Source organism: Culex quinquefasciatus, chromosome 2 (assembly GCF_015732765.1).
Source record: "Culex quinquefasciatus strain JHB chromosome 2, VPISU_Cqui_1.0_pri_paternal, whole genome shotgun sequence".
NCBI lineage: Eukaryota > Metazoa > Arthropoda > Insecta > Diptera > Culicidae > Culex > Culex quinquefasciatus.
The window spans coordinates 73916167-73938877 of NC_051862.1; the positions used below are offsets into that span (position 1 = coordinate 73916167).

At 36.7% G+C, this 22711-nt stretch overlaps 1 protein-coding gene across 2 annotated transcripts in view; it reads right to left on the reverse strand.

The window, feature by feature from the left end:
* The window catches only part of LOC6044817, a 161022-nt gene that overhangs the window by 8682 nt on the left and 129629 nt on the right, over positions 1-22711 (reverse strand). The window contains exons 3-6 of one of the 2 annotated variants that reach the window (XM_038253377.1): positions 3299-3605; positions 2708-3219; positions 1841-1967; positions 1458-1682 (exon numbers count right to left, since the gene is read on the reverse strand). In XM_038253377.1, coding sequence (XP_038109305.1) covers positions 1458-1682; positions 1841-1967; positions 2708-3219; positions 3299-3605 — 1171 coding nt within the window. Of the gene's footprint in view, positions 1-1457; positions 1683-1810; positions 1968-2707; positions 3220-3298; positions 3606-22711 lie in introns of both variants that reach the window. The other variant, XM_038253376.1, reaches the window with a different exon arrangement.

Consider the following 22711-nt stretch of genomic DNA (forward strand, 5'->3'; position numbering starts at 1 on the left):
TAGGATTACCACTGCACCTTTTTTCATTCAAATGTTGACACCGTGGCCTGTAATTTCAATTTTTAACTTATTTTGTTTTTTTGCCCCCTAGACTTTGATCAGAGTCGAGGGACATAAACTTCAAAAAATATTTGCAACGGCCTTAGTGCAAACAATGTTTGCCCACTTAAAAAAAATAGTCTTGAAAAGCTGAGAAAATTTTCTATATTTTACTTTTTGAACTTTGTTGATACGACTCTTAGTTGCAGAGATATTGCCATGAAAAGGTTTAAAAAAAGAAAAGAAATTTTCTTGACTGTTTCATATTTTAACATTGTAATTCGGACCATTAATTTCTGAGATATTGCCATGCAAAGGTTCTAAGCAACTAAGGGTCGTATCAACAAAGTTCAAAAAATAGTTCAAATATAGAGAAATTTCTCAGTTTTTCAAAAAAAATTTTTTTTTCAAATGTGGGCAAACATGTGCCAAACATGAAAAACTGCGACTATTTTCAAAAAAGTTAACTAAAATGGCTTTAACTTGAAAACGGTGCTCTTTATCAAAATTTCACTAAAGTAGTTTTTGATTGCAAATTTGATTTTAAATCGAAAAATGATGTTGAGAATTTTTTGCGACCAATAATTCCTTTTCTTCAAATTAGTATTGATTAAAACATTTATTTTCTGAAAAGTTTGCATCTTATGTCCCCTAAAACATATCAAAAAATAAAAAAAATAAAAATAATTTACAAAAAAACGAGTGGAAGTTATCTTACAAAAACTGACATGAAGTTATCTTACAAAAAATGAGCTGAAGTTATTTTGCAAAATTTATCCTCCAAAAACATACCTGTAGTTGTTTGGCAGAATTTGAAGTTAATTAATTAACAAAAACGGCTCGAAATCGATTCGAAAAATTAGGGGGCAAAAAATATATTTTTCAAAAAACTTAGCAAAAAACTTGATATTTAAGTGCTGAATGAAATTCCCCTGCGTTTAGAATCATGTTGAGCATGTTTTGGGTTTATTCATACATCTCTTGAATTTTTGAAAATTTTCGATGTATGGTAATTAAAATCATTCGCTCTACAGCGTTGCCTTGGCGTTCTAGATTGCGAGATTCCTACTCGAAACTAGGTGTTCGAAGGCTTGATTGTTGAGGCAATTGCAAACCTCTTTTTACACCTTAGCTTCCATCCACTCCGGGATTCAAACTGACGACCTTTGGATTGTTAGTCCAACTGCTTACCAGCGACTCCACCGAGGCAGGACCCAGGGATACGACTCCTACACCTGGACCCCTACACCACGGTCCCAGATCAGAGAGACTATGGCTTGTTATTTATTTATTCCCCCTCCCTCGACGCCGGCCAGAGCCGAGGGACAAACTTTTGAAAATGTTTGAATCGGCCTAATAGCTTTTAATAAACTTTACAAGAATTTTAGAAAATCTTAAAAAAATAACACCCAACTCACACTTGCAGATCCGCTTGCACGGTGCCAGCGTCCCCATCCGAGTCGGCCGGCACTCGGGCTCCAAAATAAGACACACAAACTCCGCCACCCGCACGGAACACTTGGAGTTGATCAGATACTGGAAGTGCTCGTACTCGACGTTGGTCAGCCGCCGGTTGCTCGAGTTGGTCAGATCGTACTGGAGCACCCCGCGACACAGGGGCAACGAGGTCGACTTGCAAATGCCTGAAAGGAGACGGCCAAGAAAGGACAGGGCGTTAGTTGGGATGGGTTCTTACGCGGGGAGCTCACCTCTCCTCCTTCTTCTCTTCTGCACGGTATAGGGCTGTCTAGTTGGCTTGTGGGGGCAGTACCTTCTTCGGAAATATTGAAACGTTTCAAACCTTCGGTGGTGATCTCAAACCGGGACAGAATGGGCAACGTCGGCGATACCTTGGTCCGGTACAGGCTGGAGTCCGTGGTGGAGGTGGTGATGCCCGTCGTCGACGAGGACGCGGAAGTGAGATTTCGCTAGAATGTTTTTGGGCGGACGGTTAGTTTTGAAGGGAATGGGGTTTGAAGGGGGTTCGGAATGTTTTGAGCAGTTCTCTAGAAATTCGCATTTATATTTTTTTACATCGTTGAAAAAAGTTAACAAAACATTCTAGAGAACTGCTCTTTTGCGAGTGGAGATAGAAAAAGCATTAAAATAGATGTTGATGATGGTTCTGAGGCGTGAACGTGGTCGCGTGTAAATGGTGGGAATCCCATCGGGGTTGGATAGCTGGTCAAATTTGAGATATTTACAGTTGCAAAAAAAAAAAAAATCTTTGGTGAACTTAAAACACCTCGTTTGTGGTAAAAACAGAGAAGAGTGTGTGTGCTTAATGTACAATAGTTGGGCAATTTATCATTTTTTCCCTGTCCGGACACCAGCCACCACACAAGGAAGAACTTTCTTCCCACCAGCCAGGCAAGGAAGATCAAACTCAAAGCCACCGGGTGTTCGTGGAAACCTGTGGTGTGTTTTCGGAAAGGGGTGGGTTCATGCTGCCGCTGCTGGATCCCGCCAACCCAAGGAAGGGGTGGAAAAGAAATTTTAATTGAAAACTATAAATCACTTCTCTTTGTTTCTCAAGTTTCAACAACTGTTCATTCAACATCCTCAACAGACGCTCATCCTCCTCGATTGGGACGCCAAAGCTATTCTGATGGCCTGAGGTGAATCCAAACGATCTGAGGGGCATTCCCCGCAGATTCGGTCCTCCCACCTGTATCCCGCCGTCCAAGTCGTGGTGGTGATGCACGTCATCGATGGCCCGCGTCGTGTGTTCATCAGCTGGCACCTCGAACACCTCGTCCTCGTCGAACTGAACCCGGCCCTTGGTGTAGTCCTTCAGCGAGATGGTGCTGGTCTTCCGGACTGGTGCCGTCGTCGTACTACTCAGCACCTTCACAACCTCGGCCGGAGTTTCCTCGCTCAGACTCTCGTGCTCCGTCGATGTCGACGTCCAAAACGTGTTCTGACCTTCGCCGTTGTTTGTCTTTTTGACCAGCACCGCCAGCAGGTCGTTGTTTAGCCCAAAAGAGAACTTGGAGTTGGGAGTGGCACCGTCCTTGGAGAAGCCGATCGCGTTGTCCTTGTGATCGCGGCCGAACGTCGTGACGGGGCCACTGTCCAGATCGTTGGTGTGGGTAAAATCGTTGAAGTCTATCGAGAGGTTCTCCTCCACGTTGTACACGTCGCCGTCGCCGAGCAGCGAGCTGCTCATAATGTCCCTATCTACAAAGTTCAGTTTAATATTAATTCAATAATATCATTTATATCCATAAAGTCTCAAGAATAACTTTCAATCACTTACCTACAACCAAAAAGTACACGACTAACCCTAGCAAACTGCAAATCAGCAGCAGTCCCAGTGGCCACTTGAGGAAGCGCCATATCTGATGCAGGGTTCGGCGGAAGCAGCCCCGCGAGTGCACCGATGGGCGGAAGAAGGAATTGATGGAGGAGGCGCTGGTTAGCGGGGACTGCGAGCCGGACGCCTTCCAGAAGTTGTAGCTCTGGCGGCTGGTGTGCAGGTGGCTGGGCAGGGAGTTGGGCGCGGACGAGTTGGGGCAGTTCTGGGTGGGGGAGGATGAGGTTGTGTAGCCGCTGTACGGGGTGCCCTGGAAGGGGGAATAGAGAAAGAGTAGGGAATTTAAAGTCTGTTGGTATTGCAAGAATTTTGAAAAAAATTATATTTTCAACTGCTGGATCCAGATCAAAAGTGCTTCGATTTGGCTCAAATTTGGCATGGGATTTTCTTGGTCAAAATAATTAGATCGGCACTTTTTTTAAACTGCGTTTAAACCATTTTTGCAAAAAAAACACATTTAAAAAGCATATCTCTGGAATAGCTGAACCAAGTCTAGCTTGCCAAGTTTAAAAAAATGTGATTTTTTGGGTTATTAATAAAAAATACTATGACATTTTTAAAAACATGGCTGAGTAGCGATGGAATAATCATCATCAAATGAAAATCATTGGAATTTCATCAAGAGAGAAAATCCGAAGGGAGCATGGCTCTTCTCTTTCGCACACGAAAGATCGGTAAAAAGAATCGAAAAAATCATCATCTTGATTATTCGACGGAACATCTTTTTCACTACTACACTTGCAAGTGTAACGTCACACGTCGAAAAATTACCTGTCACATTTTGTAGATGGGCAATGTGTGTAAACAAAGTGAAATAAATATTATTAAGTTGTGCTGAAAAGGAAAATCATAAAAAATCATCAGTAGATTGATTTTCTTGGAGAATTTCGGGAGCGATTTTCTTTTGCGTGATTTGCCTCCTCTCTCTCTTTCGCGGCTGAAGAAAGTTCGCAAGCGAAATTGATATTTTTTCCATCCCAGTGGCTGAGCACAAGAAGGTCTTATGACGTTTACGTAACGTATCCGAAAATTGAAAATATCCGGAAACAGGTTTCTGAGAATGTATTTTAAGAAAAAAAAAATCTAAATTCAGTACATTAATTGAATATAAAACACCATGCGTCTCCCGCAAAATGTACTGGGGAATCATTTTGACGGAGAAGCGAGGTACTTTAAGCTAAAAAAATTTTTTTTTTGTTTATTTGAGACAAATCGGAGCATTTTTGATCTGGATCTTGCTGGTTTAACGTGGAATCACTGTATTTATAAAAAAGCTTTAAATGGAAAAGTACAGTCATCCCACATATTCGGAACACCCACAAATTCGGAACACTTTTGTGATAATTTCTCAATATCATGCCAAATGCATCTTTTCTGGTGACCCTTCTATTTTTAGGACCTTTATTTGGACATTCTCTTGCTATTTCACTAGTAAAAGTAGTTTTTTTTTTGAAAAAAAAACTGCATTTCGAGACTATTTTATTCAGAGCAGCAAAACACTGCCTCCAAATTGCCTGTTCCATAATTGTGAGATGTTATTGTGCCTCCCACAATTGTGGAACACCTGAATTTAACTGATGTTTTCACAAAAAAAGATATCAAACCATGTATAAAAAATCACTAAGCTTGAGTTTCATTGGTTTTAGTGTGTGAAGTCATTATTTGGTAATAAATATGTACTCCTGGAGAGATCCAAAGTTTGTTTACATTCGTAAGAAAAAAGTGTTCCGACTTTGTGGATTTCTAGGGTCAAAGTAAATCTTCAAAAACTTGATATAAAAGTTAAAATTTGCAGATGTTCGATACAGCATTCGAAAGATCGCAAGAAAAGCTTTCAAATGAATGATTTTTTGAACATTGGCCGATCTGGAAACCGTTCCGAATATGTGGGATGACTGTACTGCAAATTTATGAAAAACATAATACAGGAAATAAAAAATGAATAGAGGATAAAAAAATTGGTAAGATAAATGGGCCATTCTCCGCCAACTCACACAGCAGTGTGAGAAACTCCTGTTCGATTTGCGTGAAATTTTGTCCTTATGGGTAATTTTTGCCCCTGATCACCAGCACCAGGAAGAATCATCAACAAAAGAAAATCTTTGAACGTTTATCAAGAGAAAAAAATCCAAAGGGATCATGGCTCTCCTCCCTCGCGCACGAAAGATCGGTAAAAGGAAGCTAAAAAATCATCATCTTGATTATTTGGCGGAATATCTTTTCCACTACTACACTTGCAAGTGTAACGTCACTGGTCGAAAAATGACTTGTCGCTTTTTTGTGGACGGGAAATGTGTGTAAACAAAGAGAAATAAATAATTTCAAGTGGTGCTGACAAGGAAATTCACAAAAAATCATCAACAGATTGTTTTTTAAAGAAGTTTGGGAGCGATTTTCTTTTGCGTGATTCGCCTCTTCTTTCTTACGCAGGTGAAGAAAGTTCGCAAGCGAAAAAGATTTGTTTGCGATTTTTCCATCCCTGCTGATCACGAATCCGAGTTCCATTTTTAGATATCTCGTGACAGAAGGCGGTATGACCCCTTCCATTTTCCGCATGCGAAAAAAGAGGTGTTTTTCAATAATTTTTAGCCTGAAATGGTGATGGATTAGAAATTTGGTGTTCAAGGGACTTTTATGAAACATTGGATGCTCGATTTCATGGCGTACTCAGAACTCCGAAAAAAAAAACGTATTTTTTACTTGTTTTTTTGCCGAGTATAAATCCGTCTTTGCCCTAGTTTGTACACCCAACATTCAGAGTCGAGAGAATCGTTCCCTAAAAATTTATTGAAAGCTCAGTGCCGAAATCGAAAGAATAATTCTACCAACTCATACAATTAAAACAAATGTTTGGTGAATTTTTGTTTCACTTTTTGTCACTTGATTAACTTGATTTGCAAAAAAAAAAACACTATTTTAATTTTTTTATGCGTTTTAGGGGACATCAAATGCCAACTTTTCAGAAATTTCCAGGTTGTGCAAAAAATCTTTGACTGAGTTATGCATTTTTGAATCATTAAAAAAAATCGAAATATTGGTCGCAAAAAATTTTATGCTTAATTTTTCGGTGTAAAATCAAATTCGCAATCAAAAAGTACTTTAGTGAAATTATGATAAAGTGCACCGTTTTCAAGTTAAAGCCATTTTTTGATAACTTTTTCGAAAATAGTCGCAGTTTTTCATTTTTTAAATTAGTGCACATATTTGCCCACCCTTGAAAAAAATATTTTTGAAAAGCTGAGATAATTCCCTATATTTTGCTTTTTAGAACTTTGTTAATACGACCCTTAGGGGGAGCGGCCGTGGCTGACTGGTTACGTTGTTCGCTTTGTAAGCGAATGGTTCTGGGTTCGATGCCCATCTGCTCCCAACGAGAAAGTTTAGAACACAGAAATCAGAAATGATTGAATGTGAACGAAAAATCAAAGTCGCTCGAGACGGGGTTCGATCCCCCGTCCTCTGGATTGGTTAGCAAAAATGCTAAACACTAGGCTATGACGACTTGCTGAGCTAAGACTGGAATTAGGAATACTGTTACAGAGAGCGAGTTGTGGCGCTATAACCACGGCAAATAGTGCCAGGGCATTCGTGGAAATACAATGTCCCATCCCAGAGGGTCCCGGAGTACCAAACCTTCTTAGCATGGTGCTCCCAACGAATACAACCAAAATCTCGGAGCGTATGGTGGTGTGTCCCCACGCTTCTTCATCCCCTGTCGATTCAGAATTGTGTTGTTGTTCGAACACTCAGTGCTCAAACTCAACCCGATTACGAGTTATCTCTGCGATACGGCTTTACGTAATAGGCCTGGCCGCTTTAACGCTTGTGATGTTTCAATGCATTCTAATGCAATGGCGCACTACAAATGTTAATAAATGACAAGAAGAGTGCTAGGCGTCATCTAACCTATGGCACTCTCCAGAATCCCTTCGAAAGATTGGCTGCGCTAGGGTCTGATTAGATTAGATTAGATTAGAACTTCTTCAATACGACCCTTAGTTGCAGAGATATTTCTTAAATGTTAGTCTTGATTAAAAAAAATATTTTTTTTAGTTGTTTTTGTGTTTTTTTTTGCAAATCAAGGTTTAGTGACAAAAAGTTGAATAAAAAATCTCATAAATTTTTATTAACGTGTATCATTTTTTTCAGTGTAGTCCTTATCCATACCTACAACTTTGCCGAAGACACCAAATCATCAAAAAAATCCTTCAAAAGATACAGATTTTTTAATTTTCATACATAATTTTTGTATGGATTTGTAAGGAAAATTATATGGACAAACCGAAAGCACCACAAATGTTTAAAACGGATTAAAAAATACAAAAATTAAAATTCTTAGAAAATGACCGAATTCGTAGAGAATTGCTCACCTTCTTTTATTCGTACATTTATACAACGAGGTTCACCGAGTTGGATAAATACGACGAGTGCTAAAAAAATCAAGTTTTGCAAAGAGGGATCTCTTAAGAGTAATCTGTTGTATAATATTCGTAAAACCTTAAAATCAACTTCATAGTAAATAATATGTAATACATTGAATAACATACCATTAAGTCTCAATCCCAAATTCCACAGGCTGCGATTAATAATAATCCGCGTGATCCTCCAAGACCTCTCAGCCAATAATTTTCAATTAGTCCGGCCCCTTCGGCACGGTTAATCCACATACCAAATCTGCATATCTGCACACCATAACATAACCTCCCCGCGATAACCACACACGTGGTGGCTGGCGTCTTGTCGGGAGCTTTCACCCAAAAAAAAAAGTAAACAACTCCTTGAAGACTTGCGCGCGCGATTTACGCAATCCCAACTTTATTAACGCCAACTTCCTGTGCGCGGCCAAACGAAACGAGACACAGAAGCGAAACGTGTATTTACTCGCTTTTTTGTACGCAAAAAAAAGAGTGCATTTACAAACATTTCGCGTGGCGTCTGGCTCCGGGACCATGCCCGGACTTAGTCTGGAATCGTTGCGACAATTTACGACTTACAGCGGTCACTGGGCAAGATTGGGGCGTATCGCGTGGACTCAACGCGGTATTCCCGCGGAGATAATCCGCGCACGTAAAAGCTGCGAACAAAAATTTGGTTTTAAAAATAAATAAAAGAATGTGTAATACGTGTGTCGAGGAGTCGCAAAAAAGCGTGATCTGCAAAATAAAAGGAGTGCAGTCTGCGAATCAAATTCCAGCCTGTCTACATCATCGATGCACTTTCTGCGATAGTAGTGCAACTCCGCCCTTGGGACGACACGCAGGTTGGATTAAAAGGGGTTAGTTGGGGTAAAATGTGGGTCTCGTGGCGCAGGGGTAGCGGCTTCGGCTGCCGATCCCGATGATGCTATGAGACGCGGGTTCGATTCCCGCCTTATCCACTGAGCTTCTATCGGATGGTGAAGTAAAACGTCGGTCCCGGTTTCTCCTGTCTCGTCAGAGGCGCTGGAGCAGAAATCCCACGTTAGAGGAAGGCCATGCCCCGGGGGGCGTAGTGCCAATAGTTTCGTTTTTTTTTTTTGGGGTAAAATGTATGAGAAAAATAAAATTATAGCTATAAAGGGATGCTATTTTTTCTTTTTTTCCCTAGTTTAATACTAAATTCACAATTTGAACATTATTTAGATGATTTCAGGTTTCAGCTCTGTTTTTTTTATATAACCTTTAAGATTTTAACCCGTTGCTTACAAAAGTAATCTGGTAAAAATTTACGCTCGTTTAATCGAAAAATAAAAAAGTAAGATGGTAGACGTCCACAGGGAGTTGAATCGGAGATGACCGTCGTTAAATTTTTGCTTTTTTGCAAATTAAAGTTTCACTTCATTTTAAATGCATATGTTCACAGATCGATGAGGTATTAAGAGACACTCCTTTTTTCGACATAAAAATTTAATCCATTTTAATTTATCTATAATTTTTTATTACTTTGCTAGGAATGGAAAATTAAAAGAAAATCTCTTGTTTTTTTTTTATTTTTTTCCATGAGATTGTCCCTCAGTTTTTCGACTGCGAAGTTTTATAAAATTTCTAATATAAAAATAATCTTGAATTAGCATACTGATAGGCTATAAATTTTAGGGTGTAATATTACATAGAACTTCATAAAATAATGCAAAAAAAAAATTACCCCCATGCTTTTCAATTTTGTTCTTTTTTGTGCACGATGGAGGTGAAATTTCACAAATGCAATTTTTAATAGATTTTTTTATCGAAGAATAATTTTACTTAAGAATCATTTTTTTCAATCTTCCTTATTTGATTATTGAGTTAGAGCAATTCTCCACGAAATCGTTTTTTTTTTTGGAATTTTAATTTTTGTATTTTTTAATCCGACTGAAACTTTTTTGGTGCCTTCGGTATGCCCAAAAAAGCCATTTTGCATCATAAAATTCTCCATATAATTTTCCATACAAATTTGGCAGCTGTCCATACAAAAATGATGTATGAAAATTCAAAAATCTGTATCTTTTGGAGGAATTTTTTGATCGATTTGGTGTCTTCGGCAAAGTTGTAGGTATGGATATGGACTACACTGATACACGGTAAAAATTTTTTGGTGATATTTTTTTTTGGTTTTTCATTGTTTTAAATTAGTGCACATGTTTGCTCACTTTTGAAAAAATATTTTTGGAAAGCTGAGAAAATTCTCTATATTTTGCTTTTTTGAACTTTGTTGATACGACTCTTAGTTGCTGAGATATTGCCATGTAAGTGTTTAAAAACAGGAAAATTGATGTTTTCTAAGTCTCACCCTAACAGCCCACTATTTTCTAATGTCGACATCTCAGGAACTAATGGTCCGATTTTCAATGTTGAAATATGAAACATTCGTGAAATTTTCCGATCTCTTCGAAAAAAATATTTTAAATTTTTGTTAAACCAAGACAAACATTTTAAAAGGGCTGAAAATTCAATATTTTTCAATATATTTTATTACTAATTTAAAAAATCAAAAACTGCGACTATTTTCAAAAAAGTCACCTAAAAATGGATTTAACTTGAAAACGGTGCACTTTATGAAAATTTCACAAATGTACTTTTTGATTACAAATTTTATTTCACATCGAAAAATGAAGTTGAAAATTTTTTACGAGCAATATTTCCATTTTTTGAAAAAATCAGAATTGATTAAAAAATTCATAACTCGGTCAAAGATTTTTTGCACAACCTGGAAATTTCTGAAAAGTTGGCATTCGATGTCCTCTAAAACATATAAAAAAATAAAAAAATAAAAAATAGTGTTTTTTTGCAAATCAAGTTTTAGTGACTAAAAGTTAAATAAAAAATCACCAAAAATTATTTTACCGTGTATCATTTTTTTTCAGTGTAGTTCATATCCATACCTACAACTTTGCCGAAGACACCAAAACGATCAAAAAATTCCTTCAAAAGATACAGATTTTTGAATTTTCATACATCATTTTTGTATGGACAGCTGCCAAATTTGTAGGGAAAATTATATGGAGAATTTAATGATGCAAAATGGCTTCTTTGGGCATACCGAAGGCACCAAAAAAGTTTCAGTCGGATTAAAAAATACAAAAAAATCTATCTACGTGCGCATGGATTGCGTGTACGTACACGATGGATTTTTAAGTTAAAATTTGTGGTCGCCAGCAAAAACAAATGGTAAGCTAGTGTGCGTGAGATCGGGCTTAGATAACTCTATGACCGAAATCTGAGAGAACTGTTCATTAGGGCTTTATATTTTACAAAAGGGCACATTTTTTAGAACCTTGAAAATCAAACCAATCGCTTCCGTGAGATTATCAGTTGAAAAATGAGAGCTAATTAGATGACACTGAGAAAAACTAATTTTTCACAAAATTTGATTTTTCAGCGGCCATGTCTGAGCAACCACACAGTAAAAAATTGTGCGAATTTAGAAGGTTGATAATAACCTATTTTTATGTAATTTTACCTCAATTTAGACTGAATAAGTTACATTACAACAGAAAAGTGGCAAAATTAAACATTTTCAGAAGTAAAATTACACATTTTTTCTGACATAAAATATGTACACCTTCCCAGATATAATATTACCATGATTTTTTTCTGTACAGTTGTCCGATTAACAAAGTCGAAAATATGTTTTGCAGAGGTGCTATTCCTTTATGAGATATTTTCAAACAGCAAAAAAAAAAAAATATAAATTATGAAAATGACAACTTAAAAACACTATCGATTCACCATGTCAAAATAAAATAAAGTCATTTTCTATTGCTAATTTAATTTTGAGCCGAATTTAATTTCGTTTTTTTTGCAAAGTTATTTTTTCAACAAATCACTACCTTTTCCCTGTCTGCGTATTTTGGAAATTTATCTTTTGCTTGAAAATTGAAAAATCGATTGAAAAAATAAATCAAAATACATCGAATAACGCTTATTTATGCATTTTGCATCAATCGAATAGTTTTTAATATCTTTACAGATTTCGAATTTTTTGACAAAACATCGGTACAAAACGCTTAGAAAAACAAGTCATAAATTTATTGATATTTTGCAAATTTGTGATAGTAACATAATTGTAATGATGCTTTTTTTGATACTCTTTGTTTCGAAAATCAGGTCCCTCCCCTGAAGCTTTTCATGAATTAATTTATTTATTTGCGTTTAAGAACCACTTACCTCAAGACTCTTGAGTCAAGAGTCATTCGGGTCCTAAACTTTTCGTAAATAGAAAAGGATGTCAAATGATTCATAGAAAATTCAGATTGTATTGAAGATATTGCTCGTATTTCAATTGCATTATAAGGAAAAGGGCTTTCTTTAAATTCACAACCAGTGATGTCAACCATCGCGACGCTCATTTTTGGTTCGCGGCACTTTTTTTTGTTTGTAGTGCTTTTCAGTAACGGAATTTGACAAAGTTGTGTATGAAGGACTTGTAGAACACACCAAATCGTATAACTTTGCTGAACATAGTGTTAATTTTTGATGAATACAAAAAAAGTTACAACCAAAAATGCGTTAGGCAAAAAAAAGCATCGCGAACCATTGGTCTTGAGGTCTGAAATCTTCTTGTAACTTTTTGCGTAAGAATTTTACAGCTATACAATGTTCTGAAGAAATGTTGCTGTTGATGAGTTCTACAAATGCTTCGAACACCATTTTGACGAATTCCGTAACTGAAAAGCACCACAAACGAAAAATGTGCCGCGAACCAAAAATGAGCGCCGCGACGGTTGACATCACTGTTCACAACATAATTGTTATATTTCCAGTGAGCTAAACATTGATTTTATCCCAAACAGGGATTTTCTTTTAGAATCTCTGGAATTCTCGGGATCCCGGGATATTTTTGAAACAGTCAAAAGAAACATGTTTTCACTATATTTGTTATGATTTTCAAGCTTATAATCATACAATTAGCACAATACTATAATAATTTAAAATTCTATTTAAGAAGGACAACAGTTTTTAGATATATTTAAAGAAATAAAAGATGTTTTTTTGTGCTTTGGATTTTAAATGAATCACAATTTTAAATCCATTGTGATTTAAATTAAACAAGTGTCTTAACAATAGATTTCTTTTAGTTATTTTTGATATTTAAAATGTAATAAAACGACAACAAATAAGTTCACATCTAGTTAATGTTAAAGGTAAGAATTTGATGACATATCTAGACATATTGTGGATCTGCAAACTAACATTTTAACAATTTTCCTTGATAAGCCAAATTAATGTTGATATATCGTCGCTTTTGTGCTATCTTTTGACACGTCTGCTGTAAAAAGATAGGACGTGTCACAAGATAGCACACAAACGACGATATGTCGAATAAAAAAAAAATTGTTGATCGGTAAGTATTCAACTTTTCATATTTTTTCACAACTCACGGCGTGTTTTCTAGAACAAACTTTTCAGGAAAAAATAGTCATCGCTACTTTCAAATGTGTCTTATAGGAAATTTTCTCAGCTTTCCAATGCTTATAAGAGCGAAGTGTTTCATCGGGAAATTTCTGGGATATCTCTATTTTAAGCTTTTTGGTTTTAAATTCCTTCATTATTCTCTGATTTAGTTTGTTCAACCGAAACTTTGACAGGTCTGTGATTATTAATGGTATTATTGAATTTTAATGAATAAATTTGATATTTTTCTAAGCAAACATTAACAATAAATACAAATATGATTTAAAATCGAAAATGTACTATATATTACTGTTGCAAGCCTCAAAAGTCATATTTTCATGAGTATAAAATAAAGATAAAATTTTATAAAATGTTTTCTGTTGCAAATGCATTTAAAAGTAGCAATAAACTCGAGTCTTCCAATTCAGAATGCTGAAAACACCGTCACACCTTTTTTTAACATTATTTTAACAAAAAAAAATCAAACAGAAACTTTCTTTCGAAACTATTTGAAAAAAAAAATCAAGAAATATTTTTTAAAGATGAGACTGAAGATGAGAGTCTTAAAAACTTATAAAATATTGGTAATTTCTTGATCATTTAATACAAAAAAAAAAAAACTAAAACAATTATTTCATACTAATGAAAAGTATTTTTCCTATAGCTTGCAACGGTAGTTTGCAGTTTAATTTCGAGTATTAAACATGTTTTGTATCTATGCAACTGGATAATGTTTGATTAAGGAAATGTTATATTTATTCATAAAAATCTTGTAATACACTCTCAATCTCAAACCTGTACAAATTTCGGTTATAGCAGCTAATTCCAAGCTGAAACAGAGCAGACCGTTGTTATTTGTACACAACAATTATGTAATAATCTATTTGTTCTTGTGAAAATGATATTTTAATGCGGTTTTATGATTAAATTTCTGAATAAATCCCACATATTAAAAAATCCGGTTAAAACCTTAATTTCAAAATGTTTAGCGGTTTGCAACCTCCTACAAAGTTGTTTCTTGTCTTATTTTGCACCTTTTGATGAGTAGATGACACATGAAACACATCATTTGACAAGTTTCTTGGACTGTTATTTAAAAATTTCCAATAAATGATTAAGGATTTTAAAACAATTAAACTAAAATAGCGATATCTCAGAAATTTCCCGATGAAACATTTCGCTCTAAGAAGCATTGGAAAGCTGAGAAAATTTCAAAAAAGACAAATTTGAAAGTAGCAATGACTATTTTTTCTCCTTAAGGTTGCCCAGAAAACACGCCGTGTAACTAAATCTTAATTTGTAATTTTTTTTTTCAATTTCGGGAAAACTTGGATAAAATATAAAAAAAATCTTGAGAATCGAGAATTCCCGATTTTGGAAAAAATCCCGGGAATTCCAGGGATGGACGCACTAGTCCTAAAAGAAATCCAGTTTAACTCTTTCCAACCCCACATCGCCCTCACCCGCAGTCGGGAGAACGTGAATAAATTAGCCCAATAGCTCATATGAATGTAAAACACCGATGTAAACATAAACATCCTGGTGCCCCAAACGAGACACGGTGAGTAAGTAACCGGCGCATAGTATGCACCGGGGACCGATTCCACACGCGTTCCAACACTAGTGACCGGCGAAAGGTGCATAAACCGGCGTCGTCGGCCTGTTTCGGACCCAGATAACCCCAGTCCCAGGTCGTCGGGAATTCGATAACCGCATCGTGCGCCGAAAACGTTCAACCACTCTGGTCAGATTCCCATAAATTTGTCGACCTCTCGCGGGAACCTTTTTATGGTCTGCACGTCACCTTTTAACCCTCTGCTGACAGTTTTTAAAATATTTTTAATTCTTCTAAGCAACTTTTCCATTTTGATTTCTAAGATTATTTTTTTTGAATTTTTCTTTGGAATGATTTTAAATTTTATATAAAACTTCTATTTTGTTACACACAAATCATTAAGGGTTGAGGTTGTTCTCTGGTCGCAGTGGATTCAGTGGAATCCTCCGTATAACGTTGATTGCAATTGCACCACGTCATCGCACCACCCACAGCCGGTTGGACACGGTATGGTGCATCTTCAACGACATGCCATAATTCACGCACACGTGAGGTTAAGCTGTTTACACTGGGATAAAGTGTCAAACGTGTGCAATTTGGTTCACGACCGTTTTATTATCAAACAATCTCATTTGAATTGCAGGCTTTGAAAAAAGCTTGCTTCAAGTTTTGAACATTCTAAAAAGTCCTTCATTATTAGAAAGTTATAAAATAACAGTGTAAATTTCAATCAGTGCAAACACGGTTTTACAGTACCTACAGTTCTACCCGGCGAACTGTGTTCCGAACGTGGCCATCGGAAAATTCGCGGGGGACAGCGGCCGTGGCACGGTTTGCCGGACACATTTATTATGTGGCAAAGCCAAAACTTTTCTACGCTGTTGTAGCACAGCACGAGACTCCCCCCTGTCTGGTGCCCAGCAAAACATCATCCATATTGCTCTTGCCACCGCTGCTTACGGACTGCAGTTTAGAGAAAGAGATTTTTGATTCAGTTAAATATCGGTGGAAGTAGAAGGTGAAAAAAAATTATTTTTGTCAGTATCATCATTCCAAAAATATAAACTTGTCTCTTAAAAAAATCAAGTTTCTTGAAAAAAAGTTTCTGATTTTTAACTTTTTCACAGTGTCAATATATGCAAACTAGGGCTTATGAACTTTGCTTCATTTTGGCAATTTTTGGTGGTTTCACAGTGGGATCCCACACCTCCAGAGTTCAAAAGTGAAGTTTGTGTGGTTCTTTGTTCTTTTCCAATTTAATTCAATTGCATTTTGGTGCGAGCAATTCAGCTCGTCCCTGGGGGTCGTGTTGAGTAGAGATTATATGCCAGTTTTATCAGTTTTTGTCGATGGTGTCGCGCTGGAATACAAATGCAAATTTTGAAGGCAATGTGCAGTGTGTAAAGTTAAGTCCGTTTGACCAAATCTTTTGCATAGTAATGAAGCTATGAAAAACCGTGAGATGGGTTATTTCAATTAAGCGATAGAATATTGTGGGATCTTTATTTTTTAAAAATTTTGGGGCAAAAGTATCACAAAATGCTTTATACAGTAATGCTATCCAAAAATCCATAAAAAATAAAAAAATCGAAAAAATAAGAGATTGAAAAATAATATTCTGAAAGTGCCACTACTGCAAAAGTAAATTTTATTCAAAGCGTTTTAAATAGTTATTTTTAAATTGTTAAGCAATCATTTTGTCTGGCCTCTGTTTTTTGAACATTTTTAAGGATAAAAACAAAAAAAAAAACGTAAAATATTCTTTTTATTTGACTGAAAACATAATTTTATATTTAATTGTAAAAAAGAAATACAAGTAATTTATGATTGAAGAAGTGTCTTTTATTGCAGACGTTTATTTTATTTATAAAAACGAAGTTGACTTTATAGCTGTCGGCCACCATTGCTAGTACCAACCACTAGTGTCTTCCTTTTATCTACAAGGACTTCGCCGCCCTGGGCTCCTAAGTGTATGAGAGTATGGCACGGAGCGACGGCGCCGAATACCCATATTTACACAAAGAATTTTAGAGCGCCCGCCGCGGGATTCGAACCGGCGACCTCTGGATTGTGAGTCCAGTGCGCGGTCCGATTGATCCACACGGGCGGGACATTTATATTTATTTATATTTGACCAAATTTTATCAAATTCAAATATTTGGGTTTTCAAAGCTTCAGCAATTCTCCGAAAATGGATGTCATTCGTATTTTTTGTTTGGATAAAACTTGTTGTGACAATACAACATTTTTGCATGAAATTAACTATATATTTGTTATAACTTGAAAATTGTTCAGTTTATCGAAAAGATGTACATAATTTTCAAATTGCAAATTTCATTCTTATTTTTGAAATAAATTAAAAATAATTTCATTGTTTTCAATTTCTTTTGTTTTTCAAAAAATATTTTCGTTTCTGACGTTAAAGTCTTTAATCTAATCTAATCTAATCTAACACAAACGCAGCCAGTCCGATGAAAGCATGCTGGAAAGTCTTGTGATTAGATTACGCCCCAAGCACTTTTCTTGTCATTATTAATAATTGCAGTACATCCGAGAACACCCGAAAATGTATTGCAAAAATTAAAGCGGCCAGCCCTACTACGTTGTGTTTACCGCAGAGAGGATTCTGAGAACGGATCACATTTCACAGAATCTACAGGGGAGGAAGGATGCGTGGACATACCGTACCAAACGCTCCTGTTTACAGTTTCATTTGTGTTTTGTATGATGTGTTAAGTGTAAAATATAGTGTGGTTATATAATCAAATAAATATAATAATGCAATATAATGATCATTTAATAAAATCCCTTCACCTATATATAATAACCAAGCACCCCAGCACACAAACAGCGGCACAAAAGAAATGAAAATGAGCATGCAAAAACAAGACAGCGCGTCCTCGTGGTCAGCGCACTAATGATGCCATTATTTAATTATAATAACCACGCACCCAAACACACAAACAGCGACACAAAAGAAATGAAAATGAGCATGCAAAAACAAGACAGCGCGTCCCCGTGGTCAGCGCACTAATGATGCCATTATTTAATTATAATAACCACGCATCCAAGCATACAAACAGCGACACAAAAGAAATGAAAATGAGCATGCAAAAACAAGACAGCGCGTCCCCGTGGTCAGCGCACTAATGATGCCATTATTTAATTATAATAACCACGCACCCAAGCACACAAACAGCAAAACAAAAGAAATGAAAATGAGCATGCATAAACAAGACAGCGCGTCCCCGTGGTCAGCGCACTAATGATGCCATTATTTAATTATAATAACCACGCACCCAAGCACACAAACAGCGACACAAAAGAAATGAAAATGAGCATGCATAAACAAGACAGCGCGTCCCCGTGGTCAGCGCACTAATGATGCCATTATTTAATTATAATAACCACGCACCCAAGCACACAAACAGCAAAACAAAAGAAATGAAAATGAGCATGCATAAACAAGACAGCGCGTCCCCGTGGTCAGCGCACTAATGATGCCATTATTTAATTATAATAACCACGCACCCAAGCACACAAACAGCAAAACAAAAGAAATGAAAATGAGCATGCATAAACAAGACAGCGCGTCCCCGTGGTCAGCGCACTAATGATGCCATTATTTAATTATAATAACCACGCACCCAAGCACACAAACAGCAAAACAAAAGAAATGAAAATGAGCATGCATAAACAAGACAGCGCGTCCCCGTGGTCAGCGCACTAATGATGCCATTATTTAATTATAATAACCACGCACCCAAGCACACAAACAGCAAAACAAAAGAAATGAAAATGAGCATGCATAAACAAGACAGCGCGTCCCCGTGGTCAGCGCACTAATGATGCCATTATTTAATTATAATAACCACGCACCCAAGCACACAAACAGCGACACAAAAGAAATGAAAATGAGCATGCAAAAACAAGACAGCGCGTCCCCGTGGTCAGCGCACTAATGATGCCATTATTTAATTATAATAACCACGCACCCAAGCACACAAACAGCAAAACAAAAGAAATGAAAATGAGCATGCATAAACAAGACAGCGCGTCCCCGTGGTCAGCGCACTAATGATGCCATTATTTAATTATAATAACCACGCACCCAAGCACACAAACAGCAAAACAAAAGAAATGAAAATGAGCATGCATAAACAAGACAGCGCGTCCCCGTGGTCAGTGCACTAATGATGCCATTATTTAATTATAATAACCACTCACCCAAGCACACAAACAGCGACACAAAAGAAATGAAAATGAGCATGCAAAAACAAGACAGCGCATCCCCGTGGTCAGCGCACTAATGATGCCATTATTTAATTATAATAACCACGCACCCAAGCACACAAACAGCGACACAAAAGAAATGAAAATGAGCATGCAAAAACAAGACAGCGCGTCCCCGTGGTCAGCGCACTAATGATGCCATTATTTAATTATAATAACCACGCACCCAAGCACACAAACAGCGACACAAAAGAAATGAAAATGAGCATGCAAAACAAGACAGCGCATCCCCGTGGTCAGCGCACTAATGATGCCATTATTTAATTATAATAACCACGCACCCAAGCACACAAACAGCAAAACAAAAGAAATGAAAATGAGCATGCAAAAACAAGACAGCGCGTCCTCGTGGTCAGCGCACTAATGATGCCATTATTTAATTATAATAACCACGCACCCAAGCACACAAACAGCGACACAAAAGAAATGAAAATGAGCATGCAAAAACAAGACAGCGCGTCCTCGTGGTCAGCGCACTAATGATGCCATTATTTAATTATAATAACCACGCACCCAAGCACACAAACAGCAAAACAAAAGAAATGAAAATGAGCATGCAAAAACAAGACAGCGCGTCCCCGTGGTCAGCGCACTAATGATGCCATTATTTAATTATAATAACCACGCACCCAAGCACACAAACAGCAAAACAAAAGAAATGAAAATGAGCATGCATAAACAAGACAGCGCGTCCCCGTGGTCAGCGCACTAATGATGCCATTATTTAATTATAATAACCACGCACCCAAGCACACAAACAGCGACACAAAAGAAATGAAAATGAGCATGCAAAAACAAGACAGCGCGTCCCCGTGGTCAGCGCACTAATGATGCCATTATTTAATTATAATAACCACGCACCCAAGCACACAAACAGCAAAACAAAAGAAATGAAAATGAGCATGCATAAACAAGACAGCGCGTCCCCGTGGTCAGCGCACTAATGATGCCATTATTTAATTATAATAACCACGCACCCAAGCACACAAACAGCAAAACAAAAGAAATGAAAATGAGCATGCATAAACAAGACAGCGCGTCCCGTGGTCAGTGCACTAATGATGCCATTATTTAATTATAATAACCACTCACCCAAGCACACAAACAGCGACACAAAAGAAATGAAAATGAGCATGCAAAAACAAGACAGCGCATCCCCGTGGTCAGCGCACTAATGATGCCATTATTTAATTATAATAACCACGCACCCAAGCACACAAACAGCGACACAAAAGAAATGAAAATGAGCATGCAAAAACAAGACAGCGCGTCCCCGTGGTCAGCGCACTAATGATGCCATTATTTAATTATAATAACCACGCACCCAAGCACACAAACAGCGACACAAAAGAAATGAAAATGAGCATGCAAAACAAGACAGCGCGTCCCCGTGGTCAGCGCACTAATGATGCCATTATTTAATTATAATAACCACTCACCCAAGCACACAAACAGCGACACAAAAGAAATGAAAATGAGCATGCAAAAACAAGACAGCGCATCCCCGTGGTCAGCGCACTAATGATGCCATTATTTAATTATAATAACCACGCACCCAAGCACACAAACAGCGACACAAAAGAAATGAAAATGAGCATGCAAAAACAAGACAGCGCATCCCCGTGGTCAGCGCACTAATGATGCCATTATTTAATTATAATAACCACGCACCCAAGCACACAAACAGCAAAACAAAAGAAATGAAAATGAGCATGCAAAAACAAGACAGCGCGTCCTCGTGGTCAGCGCACTAATGATGCCATTATTTAATTATAATAACCACGCACCCAAGCACACAAACAGCGACACAAAAGAAATGAAAATGAGCATGCAAAAACAAGACAGCGCGTCCTCGTGGTCAGCGCACTAATGATGCCATTATTTAATTATAATAACCACGCACCCAAGCACACAAACAGCAAAACAAAAGAAATGAAAATGAGCATGCAAAAACAAGACAGCGCGTCCCCGTGGTCAGCGCACTAATGATGCCATTATTTAATTATAATAACCACGCACCCAAGCACACAAACAGCAAAACAAAAGAAATGAAAATGAGCATGCATAAACAAGACAGCGCGTCCCCGTGGTCAGCGCACTAATCCGTTTCTGACGTTAAAGTCTTTAAAGAAATAAACATCAACATATCTTCGTGAAAAAATGTTCCTCCTTCTCTGGAGCTTAAAAATTGCCTCTTAAAAAGAGAAAAAATGCGGAATTTTATTTGTTTGTTGGGCCATTGCAAATATTTTTCAAAGTGTATTTCTGTCCGCACAAATTGAAATCTATCGTTATTGTTATCGTCATTTCGATAATTTTATCGGCGATAATCTTATCGCCGATAATGGATGCTAACTCATTTTTAAAATCTTTCTAAAATAGATTGAATTCAATCAGATTATGTTATATTTCCAATGATTTAACTAAGAATATATTTTTTGAAAATGTAGTAGTTGTTGTTAATTAATTTATTTCTGGCGGCTTTAACCTTCTCGGTCATTCGCTGTCCTTGAAAATGTAGTATGTTTTCATTTATGCATACTAGCGTGGTTCACGTTTCTATGAAAAAGACAAAAGTTGTTATTTTGTCTTGCATCAACCGGAATTTCGTTCTTTTATGTCCCCAGAAGCACTCCTGAAAATTTGAGCCCATTTGGTAAGGTCTAGGAGCTCCAGTTTTAATTTGAAATTTATATGGGATTTTGATTTATTTTCCATGGGAAACTATCTTTTACATTGTATTAGATTTTTTATAAATCGATGAAATGACTTGATTCTTATAGTAGGAGATATGTTTTGAACTGGGAACAACTTTGTAGAACATACCAACATGCTAGGAAGTGACCCTTTAAAGATACAGATACTTTTAGATGGTGGCTGGCCTTCAAAAGCCACCATCTAAAAGTATCTGTATCTTTAAAGGGTCACTTCCTAGCATGTTGGTATGTTCTACAAAGTTGTTCCCAGTTCAAACCTATCTCCTACTATAAGAATCAAGTCATTTCATCGATTTATAAAAAAATCCTAATACAATGTAAAAGATAGTTTCCATGGAAAATAAATCAAAATCCCATAAAATTTCAAATTAAAACTGGAGCTCCTAGACCTTACCAAATGGGCTCAAATTTTCAGGAGTGCTTCTGGGGACATAAAAGAACGAAATTCCGGTTGATGCAAGACAAAATAACAACTTTTGTCTTTTTCATAGAAACGTGAACCACGCTAATGCATACTCAAAATTGTTCACAAAATACGGTATTTTTTTTAAAGTACACAAATTTTCATAATTTCCAAAATGAAATTTTGCTAAACTTTTTTTTTATAGTTTTTTGAAAAAAAAAAAAATCTAAAACATTTATACCGTATTATTCCGAAAATACGAAAATACTACCCTTATTGCAAATTTAAAAAATGAGTATTTTCGAAAAACTACGATATTTTGTGAAAATTCAGGTTTTCCACACAAAAAAATCTTTAATGCATTGAAAACTCTAGACCGTATACTCTATACAACTATACCGTATTATTTCGAAAATACGAAAATACTACCCATATTGTAAATTTTGAAAATTTTAGTATTGTAGAAAAAATACGGTATTTTATGACAATTTCAATATAAGCATAAGCATAGGTGCCCACCCGCAGTTGCTTCTCCGT